Raw genomic sequence first — 16,755 nt, 5'->3', positions numbered from 1 at the left:
TTGAAGTCTTTTTCAATCTAACTGGTATATAAGGCATCACTGGAATAGTAATTTCTAATCATTTTATTTTATAACAGCACATTTTGAAGATGAGAAGCCTTCTCTCCATATCTGTTTCCATTCCTCTGCATCAATTTTTCTCCCTACATCTTTTGCTCATTGCTTCACAAAAGGTGGTTCTTTTGTATAAATACTATTCAAAATTTTAAATAACCTAGTACTTTTTGTACTCTCGTCTGCAGCCATATGTTTTTCCCTATTGAAAAGAATCTTTCATTAGTGTTGCTTTATTTTTGCCTGTGCTGACTTATTCTTTGATTTCTAACTAGTGTGAAGATTACAAGACTGAGGAATTTGTATTTTAATTTGTCTCAGAATTGCATACAGTCCTTCTTATAACAAGTCACACAACGCTCAAGTACCTGCTTTCCCCCAAACATCAAAATTTCCTCTTATTAGTGAGAGACTTCATATGAAATGATGATTTTATTGGTCATTTTGAATTATTTGTGTTCAGGTAGCACCTGGGGACCTCAAGTGAGATTCAGGCCCCATTGTGACGTGCACTGTATTCATGCATAGTAAGAGAGAGGCCTTGTCCCAGTGAGATGGGGAGAGTTGGTCCTTGGTCACTATTAATTGCTCTAATATGGTGAGATAATATAAATGGAAGTAAACTTGCTTGGGTCCTGTCTCTCTTCCTCATCTGTTTCCATTTGAATATTCTTCTGATGACATAAGTAGCACACAGGCCCTCCATCCTTCCAAATGTGGTTCAGTTCCAGTTTTTTCTATTGCCATTTCGAGGAATCTCCATTCAACCCTGTCAAATGCTTTAATGATGCTAAAACACAATGGGTGAAATCCTGGCTCCACTGAAGTTAATGGGAGTTTTACCTTGACTTGAGTGGATCCAGGACTTCACCCTAGAACTTTGAATCAGTCCTAATAGAGATGAGTAAGGCTCCCTACATTAGCTACAGGCTGTCTTCCTTATAAAAAGCATGTCTAACATCTCTCTCACAAAGCCTGTGGAAGTAAATGGAAAGACTTGGTGTGAGGGGGTGTTTAATAGTCAAGAAAAATAGCAATACCTTAGCCAGCCATTTATCCTTGTGGTTTAAAAACATTATAGGTCTATAGGCATCATATCATGAAAGATTTTCCCCACGTTTGAGGATGGCCAGCATAATAGAGTCTGGAGCTATCCATTGACTCTGCTCATATCAAAGGAACAGGTCCTGATTGATTTAAGTACCAGTTGTGTCAGTTGATGGAGCCAGGAATCTTTTTTTAAAGATTTTGTAAGACTCAGCAGGACAACTGTCTGGCATCCTTCATGTTATTCATCGTCAAACTTATCTCTTCAGGCAAAGTTGTCTAACTCTTGGTTATAACCGAACATTATGAGTCAGTGCTACAGCTGGTGTGAATCAACATAGCTGCATTGGAGACAGTGGAGCCAACTTACAGCAGATGAGCCTCAGGCCCTATTGTTGTAAACAGGGCTTTTGTAATATAATCACAGTAGGTGGTATTTCTTCAGACAGGTTATTAGAGAGTGTAGCTCCTTATAATTTACAGAGGCTTCACTGATTTTGTTCGTTTGAGTTACAATATCCCCTACTTGGAGAGATGTTTCTTTGTACCTAATGAGCTTTTATATTATGTCCTAATAATCTATTGCTTTTATTCCACTTTTCGTAACAAAATTGTTTGATATGTCTGAGGTATTTTTTTTTCAATTAGGAGTGCATTCAGTTTGCCTTTAGCTTTAATTAACTGATTATACACTCTCTGGACCATTTATGTTTATGCAGGTGATCTCATTTTTTAATCTCTTCCTGCAATGCTTCCTTGGTTACAGTTATACATTATGTAATTGTGCATTTTTCTATCTAAGGCATGGATTTTAATTCCAGTTTAAAGTTTTCATTTGACATCTCTCTCCCTGGGAAGAAAACGTCAAGAAAATCTCACAACTCTCGTAAGGTAAAAATTGTTAGTGAACCTTGAGTGGGTTTTACATGGCAAGATCTGAAATCATATTTTTCCAGGGACTGATAGAACTTAGATTCTGGGGTTTTTGGGTGAGAAGTCTTGCATCCTTTTTACTCACACCCTGATTGACTTCAGTGGGACTATTCATTCTTAAAAGTTAAGTACGTGCCGAAGAGTTTTCCTGGATTGGGGCCAAAATCACTTTTCTTCATCGATTTCCTGTTTTAGATCTGGTATAACAATGACATCAATCAGGAATCTTCAATGCTTTGAAGACTAGAAACAAAATTATAACCTCTCCCGCTATCCAATATCAATAGTGGAGACTGTTTTAAGAGTTGTAAAAACTAACGTAATTTGGATCTATCTTTTTAATTCTGCAGTCGGTTTTATCCAAGAAGGATGCATAAAGCACACCAATCAATAATTTGGGGTTTTAAATAATTTAACATTTGTAGGTTTGAAGCCTGTTGTTTGTGTCCTTATCAGAAAGCTAATATAAAAGAGAGAGAGAGAAATAAACTAATGGAGTTTCTTGTTTTGCTTAATAGCAGAAATAATATTGATATAAATAAGTTAGGTATTTATTACCAGTATACAACATACTGTTGCAATTCTTATTTCATTTGGCACTTGTAATTATAGCTACTATGTAATTATTACTTTAATATGTAGTTTATTTATGTAGCTAGAAATTTATCTGACTTTTCATATACATTACAGCTTATACTTACCTGTGGCCTTTGCACGTATATGGTACCTAATAAATGTTGTACAATTGTATTACAATATCCTGATTATTTACCTGTATTTATCTAAATTACTTGAATTTCCTATTTCATGAGATTAGTCACCACTAAGGCCCCAATTCAGCAAAGCTCTTAAGCATGTGTCCAAGTCCCTTTAAAGTTAAGCACAATCAGGCCACCACAGTGACTCTGAAATTCTCTGGTAATGCCCTTATATATTTATTTGTAGACTATGAAATTGAGCATTATTATTTGTATTACCATAAAACCTAGGAGGCCCAGTCATGGGACAGGATGCTCACCACTGTACAGACATAGAACGAAAAGACAACCCCATTCCCAAAAAGCTTGTAACCAATATTTTTAAACAGTAACCTCACCAAGGAATTTCTGGGAGAAAGTTGGACAGCTCCCCCGCAGTATGTCATTTTAAATTTTAGCTTTCATATACTGCAAGGAAGTTCCGCGGTTCCAGGGCTGCCCAGGGGTGGGGAGTGGGGGCGCAATTGGGGCAATTTGCCCCAGGCCCTAAGCCCCAAAGGGGCTCCCACAAGAATATAGTATTCTATAGTATTGCAACTTTTTTTTTATGGAAGGGGCCCCCAAAATCCTCTGGGCAGCCCTGCACGATTCAGCATATCTTATCCAGGACATCTTCCCCAGATGGTTCTTGTGTTTATTTCAGAAACTGAGCTGATTTGATATTGGCTCAAGGATATCCATCTCTTGAGTTCTCTCTAATATGTACTGTTTCCATTCTAGATTGAAGTAATGCATGACTATCAAGAAAAAAGGAATTCCTTGCAGTCTTTTATTTTGGAAAGTGAAGACAACTTAGATATACTAAAAGGGTATGTTTTGTTTCGTATATTATCCTAGTAGAACCTCATGTAGAATATCTTGTATTCAGAAGATCTGCTTAATGCAAAATCAGAACCTCTGTTGAAAGCATCACAAAAGGAAGAAAACGATAATAATTATTAGTTGAATCTTATCCTCAAAATGCACTATCAATGGAAAAGGAATTTTGAGTGCAACAATTCTCTTGTCTGGTGTGTAAAAATCAAAACCCATCAATAAAGTTCCAGTGCCAGTGTAGCTTAGATAAATATGTGAAAACAGTGATTAAGAGGGGACTTACGGAGCTCTTTGTGGAAGATTATTTCATGGCAAGGGAGAGCAAAGGGAAGATCTGTGAATAGAACACAAGTGCAGGTTTTCACATGTGAGCAAAACACTTGAGCAAATGTCCTGAAATAGAAGCACGGTATTCTTAACAATTTGATCTTTCTGTTAGATCCACTGTCAAAGCTAAAACTCCACAGTTTGGCTTTGTTGTAGGGGTACGACCTAGAATGAGATAGACAAGCAGTCTCGAGTTTGCTGCTGTAGGAGCAATTAACCTCCATTAATATGACATGTCTGTCCATTCAAGCAGCTGAGCTGCAACGGCCCAGGAATGCTGAGGACGTTGTTAAATTTCTCTCTCCCTGTATGATCTGGTGCGTGTTTGGGATGGAAGCTGGGCCATGGCTGGAACATGGTTTTTATTCTTTCTTTATCTTTCCACCCCTCAGGTGTACAGTGTATCCACCAGTTTTCATCATTTATTTTGGTCGTGTGCTGGTTTGTTCAGGCTCCTGTGTGTCCTGTTCATAGATTTAGCTTCTAATTTTTTTTATTGCCCATGTGAAAATGATTAGGGCAAGTCAGTTTATTTATACTACTTGAGTGTGCATCACGCTGACAGACTCCTGGGGCTAGTCGCACAACTGGAAGAGTCCCAGGGAATAGGAAAGAGTTTAAAGTTTCTAAAATATACTGAGCTACTCTTTGGATGTGAGCACAGCCTTAGTGCTTTTAAAGAATTTGAAGGAGCTGTTGACATGGAAAAGTACTGTCCTTTCACTGTATGTCCAAAGCATTTTTGAGGCTGACAACATCCATCCCGTTGAATGAGTCTAGAGAAGACATACATAGATTAGCAGTCACTGTAGCACCTTCCAAGAGTCAACCTCAGAGCTAGTCTTTGCTACCACATGCCACTGTAGTGTGTCTGGTGAAGACGTGCTATGCCAACGGGAGAGCTCTCTCCCATCAGCATAATTACTCCACCTCAATGAGAGGTGGAAGTTGTGTCAGCGGGAGAGTGTCTTCTGTTAACTTAGCATTGGCATGGGCGATGCCTAGGTCTATCAACTTGCATCACTCAGGGAGGTGGCTTCTTCACACTTCTGAGCAACATAAATTACATCAACTTAAGCGGTAGTGTAGACAAGCCCTCTGTGTTGTCTTTTGTAAACGCTTGCTATTTACCATGTTCTGAATGCAGTCTTTTGAGAATGCACTACGTTTGCCTCACTTTGAGAGAGATCCTTTTTGGCCAAGATTTTGTTGGTGCTCAGAAGAACTGGGAACATGCAGCATTTAGGGAAACATGGGGAGAGAGCCTAAGAAGTTCAAAATCCTTTTTCAAGGCTAAAACGCAGTGCTATTTTTTTAAGTTTAAATGTACCTTGTCTGAATTTTAACATAGTAATTCCCCTCAAAACACAGTTAAGAAAATGATCCTTTAATGAAATTTGTTAAGAACAGCCAATTGTTTGATGTGTAGTGAGAAGAAAGTGGAGTTCTTATGTAGTAATCTGTTTGGGTGTTATACTTTATTGATAGGAGGTGAACACATTAAAATTAATGGTTTGTTACACAAGCAAGTTGGTGTTTACAATAAAATACAGGCATGTAGGCAGTTAAATGCTCACTCGGAATTCACCGAGTATAAATAAAATGCACATAAACAGCAAAGGGCCTAAACAAAATCCTTAATTCTGCATTTAAGGTGTATATGGCCCTTTGATCTGAGATGGATTTAATCTGTTACTCATTACCTGTCCTACTGCATCTGTATTCATACTGCCCCTAATTGTTAAAGTGTGGCTAATTTCAGGCATATTTACCGTGAAATTGAAATACAATGGCTCAACCCTGCAAACATAGATGGAGCATTTCTGATTATGTTTGTTTTTATTTCAGCCATGTCATAAACGAGCTAATAGAAACAGAGAGAGTGTACGTAGAGGAACTGTTCACCGTTTTGATAGTGAGTTACTTAAAAATTCCTCATGACTGCTCTCTGATGTGTTTTCTGAAAGGCATCTGGCCAATTGAACAAAAATGTGATTTGGTCAATTTCTACTTTGCTGTCATATCCCGGGTGATCTTGAATTTTTCTCCCATCATTTTTATTCAGACAACATGTGCACAGTATGTGTCAATACAAGCTTTTAATCTATAATTTGAGTGAAACCTTCTGTTCACAAGCATATGTCTTGGTAACTAGTTTTATCAATGATTGGAGAGGAAATATACAGAATAAGCTGCAATTTGATCGTATGCACAAATACATGAATGTGTGTGTATGTGTATAAAATATAATATACTGGTTTGATAGACTGAAATCCTCTCTCTTCTCCCACCCCCACGCTTTTTTAAAAACATCCGTTTCTTCTCCAGACATGGCATTTTATATAGCAAGGCCCGGTAACGGTGATTAAAACTTAAATGATTGATTTCCTTTAAACTGATTCAAGATTTATGTTCCTGCTGCATCTTAAAGTCAGTAGTACCTTCATATTTAATGTAAGATATGCCAGCATTGCTAATAAGCAATTGTGCAAAAGACACGCATTTCAAAGCTGATGTAGGTGAAGTTATATATTACTGAATTCATTATTCCTAACTGTTTGACTAGATCCATTATATGAGTCACATGTTGTCATCAGTGGTGTGTAGCATGCACTGAGTTCTGTGGAAGCCACATGTGTCCGCACCCGCAGTTAGAAGCTGTCCCTGAGGCTGGCTACTTATCATCCTTTTCACAAAAAAATTATATATCAAGCAAAGAGACAAAAACAGGGGCAGTCCAAAGCTCTGCCCAGTTCATTTTTCCCCAGCCATTTTTTCTTTTGTGTTAGTTCTCCTTGAAGTTATTGTCTCTTTCCAGGGATTACACAACTGGGTAAATATTTTTTGCAGTGGTGTTCTGATGTGACCTTAACGTACAGTGCTATACTTTAATTTACTAATAAAATATAACAATTTATAGTACAATAATATCCCTTATGCCACTGCCAGGTTACCTAGCACAGATTCCCTTTTGGAAAATGCAGTTGATTTCAAGGGGCAGATGCTGTAGCAGAGGGGAAAAAACCCTTAGGCGGCAGGAATCAAGGAGAAAGGGATCTGGTGTTCCGAGAGTGTATTGTTGAATGGCAAAAAAGCTCATTGATGTTGTTATTTGATATCTAGCAGTCTTTTGCTTTGTTACAAATTTCCCACCACATCAGACCTTGTGAGAGTATCTTTCATTGTTTTCCACTTAACAAGTTGTCAGTGATGTGTCTTGCAGTCATAACAGCAGATGGGTAACCAAGACAAATATTCCTCCAGGACCTCTCCCTCAGTTGTACTGTAGAGAGATGCTAACAGCAGTTTGTCTTATCAAAATACAGCATGTCTCCGAAGTAAATGGCATTTTAATGGGGGGGGGGTGTACTTTCCTTATCCCATTGTATATCTAAAAGTTTCAGAAATCAACTGTTACATAGTATGTAAACACAGACCAAAGCCATGCATGTGTATATGTAAATGAGAGGGCAGTCTGGATCCCTAACAGTAGAGCAATTTTCTTCCATGTGAGGGCTCTGAATTCTGTTTCCAGATTTGGTCCTGGTCTCCTTGCCCTGTTACATACAGGGAATAATGCTGAGCACAAGCATCACATTCAACCCCTAGGTGCAGGAACAGCTCATGTTGCTCTGTAGTTTCTTCCCCGTGCTGTCTGATGAAACAACCATGCCATGTGAAGCTCTCCCCATCAGACAAATGTCACTACTACTCAACCTCTGAGGGCGAGGGGAATTCAAAGAAAAAAATAGAAATCGAGAAGATGTGGAGACTAAAAAAAGAAATAAAAGGAAAGTAGTATTTTGTAACAACCTACATTTTATTGAACCTATAGTCGTGTATCTTTCCATCTAGTCTTTAATATGGCAATAAACCAGGCTTATACAGTCCTAATCATGAATACCTGCTGTGTCCTATAGGGCTACAGGGCTGAAATGGATAATCCAGCAATGGTTATTCTTATGCCACCTGCCCTGAGAAACAGAGAGGATATTCTCTTTGGGAATATGCCAGAGATATATGACTTCCATAACAAGTAGGTAACTAACTGTATATTCCCTTTCTTTATTAGTTCCCCTTACAAACGGACTGCTCAGGTGCTGTTGCATTCACAGTCACATTGTGTCTCTCCCTTAACCTCTTTCAGAATTTTCCTACACAATCTGGAAAGCTGTGTTGGAGCCCCAGAGCGAGTGGGGCTTTGTTTCCTGGAAAGGGTTAGTGAATCAATTGTCGTATTTAGAACAGACTTTGTAAGCCGCATTTTCCCCCTGATACTTAGCATTCCTCAGCTTGATGCTTCCTATATGAAATAGCAGCCGCTGGACACTGTATTTATGGGAGAGAGACAAGGTAGGTGAGGTAATATCTTTTACTTGGCCAACGTGTGTTGGTGGAAGGTACAAACTTTTAAGCTATACAGAGCTCTTCTTCAGGTCCAGGGGAGCAAGCAGAGCATCTGAGCAAAAAATGTATTGTGCTCACATGTCCAGCAACATATGGGGAAAAGCAGCAGGCGTGGCAACAGGCCTGTCTACTCTGTAGATCTCCTAATTTTAGGAAGTGACTCTTATTTCCCATCTAGCTGGTTGTTTTTGTTTTAAATATGCATTCTTCTAATCTGCAAGTGAAATAGAAGCTAAGAAGGGTATTTGGTGCTCACCTTATTCTGCCTTACAGTTGTCATTAAGTAAGAAGTTCTAGAGTGCATGTACTTTAAAATTGATTTATTTATTCTTCTTGCAGCGAGAAGATTTTCAGATGTATGAAAAATATTGTCAGAACAAACCCCGGTCGGAATCTCTGTGGAGGCAGTGTTCAGAAAGCACCTTCTTTCAGGTCTGCTAATTATTCATGGGCAAAGCATGCATGAATTATTTCTGCAAAATGCAGCATTCATGTCCTTATCATTGCAACCTTATTCCCCATTCTATACATATGGGATATCCCCCATAAATATCAACCACAGTTACTTGAACATATGGAGTGTAGAATAGTAAATTATTGTGCATCCCATTCATAGATTTCAAGGCTGGATAGAACCATTGTGGTCGGATTGTCTGACCTCCTGTGTAACACAGGCCAGAGAACTTCACTACAATAATTCCTGGTTGAACTAGGGCATATCTTTAAAAAATCCAGTTTTGATTGAAAACTTGTCAACGATGGAGAAACTTGCACAATCCTTGGTAACTTGTCTCAATGGTTGATTACCCTCACTATTAAAAAATTGTGCCTTATTTCTCATCCAAATTTGGCTGGTTTCAACTTTCAACCGTTGGATCTTGTTATACATTTGTCTGCATGTTTACTTTATACTATTTCTTTGGTACAGGAATGCCAAAGAAAATTAGAACACAGACTTGGGCTGGATTCCTATTTGCTCAAACCAGTACAACGTTTGACAAAATACCAGTTGCTTTTGAAGGTATTCATATGTCGTCTTTTAAAGCATAAGGAACTAAGGGGCAGTCTAGACTAATGGATGTTCACTAGCCATCACCCGGAACGCTTAGGCCTTAATTCTGTGACATTGCTGGTGGCTGTTGGAGAGTTTTAAATTCTCTTTGATGTCTGGCGCATACTGAGGGCAACATTCAAAGCACCGTAATACTGAAGTCTGAGAATGTCTTGTTGTTACTGCACCTCTTAGCAACTTACTCAGGAACAGAATTGCAGACTTGTATGCTATTCTCTTCACTTACATGGTTGGTGACTTACTGGATCATTCTTAAAATTGCAGCAGTCATTAAGCCCTCATGCAGAACATCGTAGTGATGTCTGAAGAAGGCCTGACCATATGAATAAAGGGGGAGGAGTTGCTTAGGTTTTTTAACCTTAGAAATATCCAGAATGTCAAGTCTTACCTTCCTTATTTTTGTTGGATGACCTGGAAGTGTAGACTGGGATCTTTTTCAGCCCTGAGTTGAACAGACATAAATGCAGAATATTTTTGCCCTAGTGTTCTTTACTAAATAATGTTAATATTGACTCCTCCTTTTAATGAATCAGGTTTCGCTTCCTTGGTTTCTTAGTTCTCCAGCTTTCCAAGGTAGACGAGACCTGACTTTCTAAATCAGAAGCCAGGAAGAAAAACCCCAAATACCTGTATTTATTTTACTGTCAGGAATGCTTTACACAGTGTGAACAAAGCCACCAACCCAATATCTCCCTCTCCCCAGTCCCTTAACCTTTACCTTTAAACCTGTGATAGGCTCATATCTGAATACGACTTAGCTTAGCTTCAAAACTGAGAAATTCTATAGGGAGGGGAAATTCCATATTGGAGGAGGAAACAAGTATTTATCACAAGTTGTCTTTAGGAGGTTGCTTGAATCTGCTCAGTGATATGAAATGAAAGAATCCTGCAGGAAATGGAACTATGAGTAGACACGATGGTCAAAGGAGCATGATAAATGCAATTTACCACATTGGCATGTCAACTTTTTCTTAGGTATTTCTATAGTAGCCATCACCCTCCTAGCTGAGCGCCTCACAGACTTTAGCGTACTTGTTCTTGCAACACAGGGAAAGGCCGTGGTCCCTATTTTACAGATGGGGAACTGAGGCACAGAGACACTAAGTGACTTGTCCGTGGTCACACGGGAAGTCTATGGAAGAGCAGGCAAATGAACCCAAGTCTCCCAAGGGCCAAGCTAGCACCCTAACTACTGGACTATCCTTCCACTCAGGTTGGGGGGATGTACATGCAAAGTTATAACAGAGAGAGAGGGAGAAAGAGATTGGCTATATAATGTAACTTTGTATGTGTATATATTATAGATAATACAATTTCTAAACACTGACACCTTGGTTACTCACTTACTGCCTCTGTCCATTGTTAAAGGGTTTCATCTATAGTTATCCAGGGTTTCCTACTGTTAGGATAGTCTGCTGTGAGGTATCTTATTTTAGCCGCTGTTCTGTGACTCCCTTTTCCTAGAATATTATTCTCTGCTGTGTGAAACCTACTGTCTCGGTTCCATGTCCTTCATTTATCACAGCAGCAATATCTTCAAAGAACTCTGGGAGGTTAATTGAATATGACCTCCCTGAACCAATCCTCACTGTCTTTAATGAAGCCGAGAAAAAAAGCTCTGTGTGAATGTGGTGCTTATGTGGCACATTTTCCATACTACAGTGAATGTATTTTAAATGTTCCTTTTTCCCCCAAGATACAAAATAAGATACACTGGCTTCTGAACTATTGCAATTTCATGAGCAATGGAGAAAATGTGTTACATTGAAGTGAAAACACACGGCCTTTGATTTCTGATTACAGGAGTTGCTAAAATACAGCACAAGCTGTGATGGAGTTAAAGAGTTGCAAGAAGCTCTGGTTGCAATGTTGGATTTACTAAAATCAGTCAATGACTCTATGCATCAAATTTCAATAACAGGATATGATGTAAGTACATCTGGGTAATGAAAAACCTTTTACTCCAAAGTTCTGGGCATCTCAATGGGAATGGGTAGAGTCCAAACAGACAGGAAATGAATAGACTCTAACGTGAATAAATATGATGATAAAAAGTATAGTAGACAAGACAGTTACAAAATTAATAGGATGGGAAAACTCTTCCGGGTGTCGATCTTTCCTCTAATTGCATTAGTTGGGTAAACACTTTCCTTTTTTTTTGTATACATGCAAAGGGCATATTGCAGGTGCAGTCCCAGAGCAAAGCCACTTTGTAACACAATCTCCATTTCCCTCCTGGTTCACCCAATAACTCACCCACTGTCAGGGCTTTTTCATAAAATTTCATAGAATCATAGACTTTAAGGTCAGAAGGAACCATTATGATCATCTAGTCTGACCTCCTGCACAATGCAGGCCACAGAATCTCACCCACCCACTCCTGTATCAAACCTGTCTCTGAGCCATTGAAGTCCTCAGATCATGATTTAAAGATTTCAAGGCGCAGAGAACCCTCTTGGGGTCTAATTTATTAAATCCTCCTGAAACCCCGTTCCTTTGGACCCTTCCGGGCTCAAACCCTTGTCCTTCCTGAGGCTTCAGGTCATGGTTTCTTGTTCCCCCTAAGCAGGGAGGCTCTTCTGGTCCCACTCCAGACCCTGGCTTCTCCAGAAAGTCCTTCCACTGGGGTATTTCCTAGGTTCAAATTGGGTTCAAATTACTCCCTGCCCCCTGGTGAACTTGGAACAGGGTATTCACAGCCCTCTTTCCTGGGCTGTGCATCACTCCTGATAAGTTTCCACAGCTTCCCTGTTCTTCCCCCAGGGTAAACTCTTCCCCTTGGAACAGGGTAACTACAACCCTCCTTCCTTGGTCGGTGCATCACTTCTGGCAATTGGCCCTCATTTCCAGCTTGGTCTGCTGATCCTTCCAGGGAGACCTATTCTCAGAGCAACCACGCCTTGGAACCTGCCTTTAAAGGGACAGACCACCCTGTTACAGGGCATGTTTTCAATTTTTGACTGGTGATTATTTATTTGCTGTGTTATTACCAGGGGGACTTGAGTGAACTTGGAAAAGTATTGATGCAAGGATCGTTCAGTGTTTGGGCAGGACACCGGAAAGGCCCTACAAAAATGAAGGATCTTGCCAGGTTCAAACCAATGCAGAGGCACCTCTTCCTGTATGAGAAAGCCCTGGTATTTTGTAAGAAGAGAGAGGAGCATGGAGATGGATATGATAAAACCTCTTCATACAGTTTTAAGCATTTTTTGAAAGTAAGGAAAACCTAGTAACGATGGAAAATTGCATTTATGTAATAAACAGGCAGTTTTCAGAATTGGGAAAGTATTATTTATCGAATAGACAATAGTTCTCAGCTATTAATAGTCATGATGTACATACCATTACTGCCAGCCTAATGAAAAAATCTTTTCTGATTTTAAAAAGCCACAAAGTCCCTTGTTCTCCAAGCACAGAATGGGCAATACCCCAAATTAGAATCACAGGCAAATCTTTCATTTCAAAGATCAGATGATACTTGTCAGTGAAATTATGCCCTGGGCAAGCCATGCATGAGGGACAGAGATGTGCTTTTGGGAAACATGAGTCTGCTCCTTCTCTTAAGCATTAAGAAAATTGTAATCCAGCCATGTAATCCTGCTGAATTAAAGCTCTGTCTGAAAGCCAATGTGGAGAATGAGGCATCATCCCAAGCTTCTCAATCACTGCCAAGGCTTTGAGGCCTCCTGGTAAGACCAGTCCCTGCTGAGGCAAGAAGACAGCAAGGCCATGCCTTTTCTGGAACCTGTTCTTAGGACAGAGCAGATCACCCTACTCTTTCACCCTCTGATTCCTGGAAATGTCTGAGCAGTGGCTGCTAATCACCTGACTTCTCAATTGTCTGTGTAGTTGGAAAGGTAAATAGACGACCCCTCTTCCTCTCTTGCTACCCTTCCTCCTTTGGCAAGGATTAGTTGCTACTAAAAAGGTAAGTTTCAATAAGAAATAGCAGAGAACAGAACTCAAGTGGTATAAACAGCTATCCCAAGGCACCTATAGACCCTGCTGTCAGCAAAGGTCAGAGAAAGCCCAATCTATCATTCTCCTGTTTCCTGTCTGTCTTAGGGCCCATTGTGCTCCAGCTTCCATGATGCTCACAAGTGCTAACCATTATCAGTGCAAATGCTATCACTTTCCCATTATACTGAAAAGCGCCCACCCTGTTAAGATGGACTCTTTCCATGGGCCTCCCGGTGCATTCCACGTGATAAGCTCCTCCAGGCAGGGGCCATGTTCTCCTCTGGCCAGCACAGTGCCCAGCCTCTAGTGACTAATAATAATTTTGTCTGTGTGTGTGTGTGTGTGTGTGTGTGTGTGTGTGTGTGTGTGTGTGTGTGTGTGTGTGTGTGTGTGTGTGTGTGTGTGTGTTAGTTATAGAGCTGAACAAATCTGTATTTAGAGCAGGGGTTGGCAACCTTTGGCACACGGCTCGCCAGGGTAGGCACCCTGGCAGGCTGGGCCGGTTTGCTTACCAGCCGCATCTACAGGTTCGGCCGATCGCGGCTCCCACTGGCTGCGGTTCACCACTCTGGGCCATTGGGGGTGGCTGGAAGCAGCACGGGCCGAGGGATGTGCTGGCTGCTGCTTCCCGCCGCCCCCATTGACCTGAAGCGGTGAACCGCGGCCAGTGGGAGCCGCAATTGGCCGGACCTGCTTACCCTGGCGAGCTGTATGCCAAAGGTTGCCAACCCCTGATTTAGAGAATAAGCCTTCATGTATGGAACTCCCATTGACTTGGATGGGCTTGGAGAGTTAGGCCCTCACTCTATTCAGAATCTCTTTACGTACGTTATGTGCGCTCAAGTCTGTTCAGCTCATAGGCACATTAGCAATTGCAATGGGAGACCAATAAATCCCGGGCCATTTATTTCAATATTTGTTTGTTTTTCCAAACATCATCTTTTTGTTTCTCGAGAGATTCTCTTTCCTTGTAGGAAAAGATCCTAACTGCTTTTATAGATTGCAGAGTGGCTGCATGGGGAATCCTTGTTCAGAGGAGAAAATCCAGGGTTCAGCCAGTCTTAACATTTGTCTGGGTCTGCTTCACTTTCCAGCTGTTGAGCTGCAGAGCCGAGTGATTTGTGATAAAAGAATTATTTTCTTTTCCATATTGGTGGCATGAGGAACAGAAATGTGTTTCTGAAGCCCTGGATTTGTTTGATTAGTGACCGTATCGAATCATTTTTTTGCTCAGGAAGAATGTTTTTCAGAGATGTCTAGTTTAGGAATCTATTTAGTGGAAGCTGTGGAACTGAGAAATCTATCAGAGTAACTTCTTTTGAGAGCTATATATCTGTAAGACTTTGGGATAATAATTTTAAATGCCTGCAGATATAGTACTTTTCTGAGAAGAGTTGCTTTAAGACTATTACAGTAACTTACTCCTGGCTACTTTGTTCCTGATTCCAGTAGTATATAATCTTCTAGACCATCACTTGTGGCATCTTACTGATATTTTGGTAACACCGAGAACATTCATTTAAAAAAAAAATTTTTTTTAAAAAAACCTTGCAAATCCCTATGCCTATATATGCACAAATAATAGAAATTGAATCATTTGGAACAAAAATTCTCAGCCCTTGTAGTATTTAATTATTAAAAAAAATGGAGCTAGATTTGGCTTTTGGCAGCATTATCCGGGGTAAATGCTTTCTCAGAAGTTCACAGTGAACTCTGGGTATTTATACCCAAAAGGGTTTGGAAATCGCCTGCAGAAACTAAGGAAGCTAATTAGCAACTTGCTTCCTATTTTCTTGAGGACATCTTTCATAGTTACGGATAATGGTGCCAACATTTAAAAAACACATAGGAACAGAAGGTTTAGCCAGGTGGCCTAATTTGTATATTGTCTCTTTCATTCAGACAGAAAGCTCTGTGTGTGTGAGGTATGCAACAAAATACATCATTACCAGAGCTGGTTTGAAACATTACATTGCAATAATGTTTTCCCTTTTTTGACCGTCTAATTATTAGCTGTCAATTCCTAGCACTTTGTGCTGTAAAAGTGATCAAGAAGCATGTTAATGCACTTACTTTAGAGGAATAAGCCCAGTATTAAAATATTGCTTAGTATCTTTTGCTGGTGAGGCAGTAATCTGGTGGTATATTTAAGAAGTAGGACAATGGCTTCCTTGGTGGCTAGACCTTCTAGGGTTTTAATCCTAGTTGAGTCACTGGCTCTGTTTGTCTTTATACAAGCCACAGGATCTCTTTCTGCCTTGGTCACCTCCAGCCAAATTACCAAAAGTGGTTTTGGTTTTGGTTGTCCAGCTTTTGGCCTGATTTTCAGAGTTGCTGAGCTCTCCCAGCTGGAGCTCTGGGAGCTTGCTGCCCAAGGTAGATTAAGTTGTACAACCCTGTCTCTCAGAAATGTTGACCTTTAATGGTAGACCTGGGTGAAAAGCAGAACTGCGCTGAAACTTGGATGCTGTGTCTGAAATTAGGAACGGGTTGTGGTTATTTTTTAAATCTTCTCCTCAGTAGGAAGTTGATGCACAAACCATGGAGAAGGCCTGAGACTCAGGCCTATGATCCCTCTTCTAAATCACTCCCACTGATCCATGAATGTTATGGAAAGTCCCCAGAAGGGCACTGCTAGCTCCAAGAAACCTTCTATAGATGTTACAAACAGTCTAGCAAAACAGTGTGAACATCTGTAGGTAACCATTTTCAGTCACTACTGAAAATAAACATTTTTGGTGAACTTTGTTAATTTAGGGTGGGAACTAGGGGATTGTTTAAGATGAACACAATGTGTGAATTCATGGTAAAGGTCTAAAAGACATTTGGTTTTCAGATTAGAATAAAAGTACATGCGATTCTTTTAAAACAGATGAATGCAGTTGGAATCACTGAAAACGTGAAAGGGGATCATCGAAAATTTGAGATCTGGTACAGCGGACGAGAAGAGGTGTATATTGTTCAGGTGTGTGATTTTTAAAATGCCATATTTGTTTTTATATCCTCATAGTGCTGTTTAAACTGGTAGACATTCAGCTGAGAATTGTTTGTCTCTTTGTGAACTGGGAAGTCTGGCTGGCACATGGACCCGTTTCTGTTCAGCTCCCTCGCTGCTCTATTAGCCTGGTAATGATCCAGTAGATTAATAGAATAGGTTCTTACGCTGCCTTTGTTTAGTGGCATCTGCACTGGGCCATGCTCAAGATTAAGAACATAAACTGTCTAGTATACTGGAAAAATCTGGCTAGAAATCTGGCATGCCATGAGGAGGCAGCAAATCACTAGAGAGCATTCCATAAGTAGAAGGAGTCTGAGATGAGACTAAGGTTAAAGGCCACCGCAGATGATCAGCATCAAGAGACGATTTCATCAGAGTCTCTT

General features: G+C 40.1%; 1 protein-coding gene across 3 annotated transcripts in view; it reads left to right on the top strand.

Annotated features, from left to right (window-relative positions):
* The window catches only part of MCF2 (MCF.2 cell line derived transforming sequence), an 89,896-nt gene that overhangs the window by 58,732 nt on the left and 14,409 nt on the right, over positions 1–16,755 (top strand). For all 3 annotated transcript variants that reach the window (XM_050964849.1, XM_050964846.1, XM_050964850.1), the window contains 10 exons: positions 1,904–1,992; positions 3,513–3,601; positions 5,784–5,850; positions 7,856–7,971; positions 8,083–8,152; positions 8,682–8,774; positions 9,271–9,363; positions 11,218–11,343; positions 12,408–12,629; positions 16,247–16,339. In XM_050964849.1, coding sequence (XP_050820806.1) covers positions 1,904–1,992; positions 3,513–3,601; positions 5,784–5,850; positions 7,856–7,971; positions 8,083–8,152; positions 8,682–8,774; positions 9,271–9,363; positions 11,218–11,343; positions 12,408–12,629; positions 16,247–16,339 — 1,058 coding nt within the window. The remainder of the gene's footprint in view (positions 1–1,903; positions 1,993–3,512; positions 3,602–5,783; positions 5,851–7,855; positions 7,972–8,082; positions 8,153–8,681; positions 8,775–9,270; positions 9,364–11,217; positions 11,344–12,407; positions 12,630–16,246; positions 16,340–16,755) is intronic.

The sequence above is a fragment of the Gopherus flavomarginatus genome, chromosome 8, assembly GCF_025201925.1.
Source record: "Gopherus flavomarginatus isolate rGopFla2 chromosome 8, rGopFla2.mat.asm, whole genome shotgun sequence".
In the NCBI taxonomy this organism is placed as follows: domain Eukaryota; kingdom Metazoa; phylum Chordata; order Testudines; family Testudinidae; genus Gopherus; species Gopherus flavomarginatus.
Note: the sequence above shows the minus strand (reverse complement) of the source record. Positions and strands in the feature narration are given on the sequence as shown.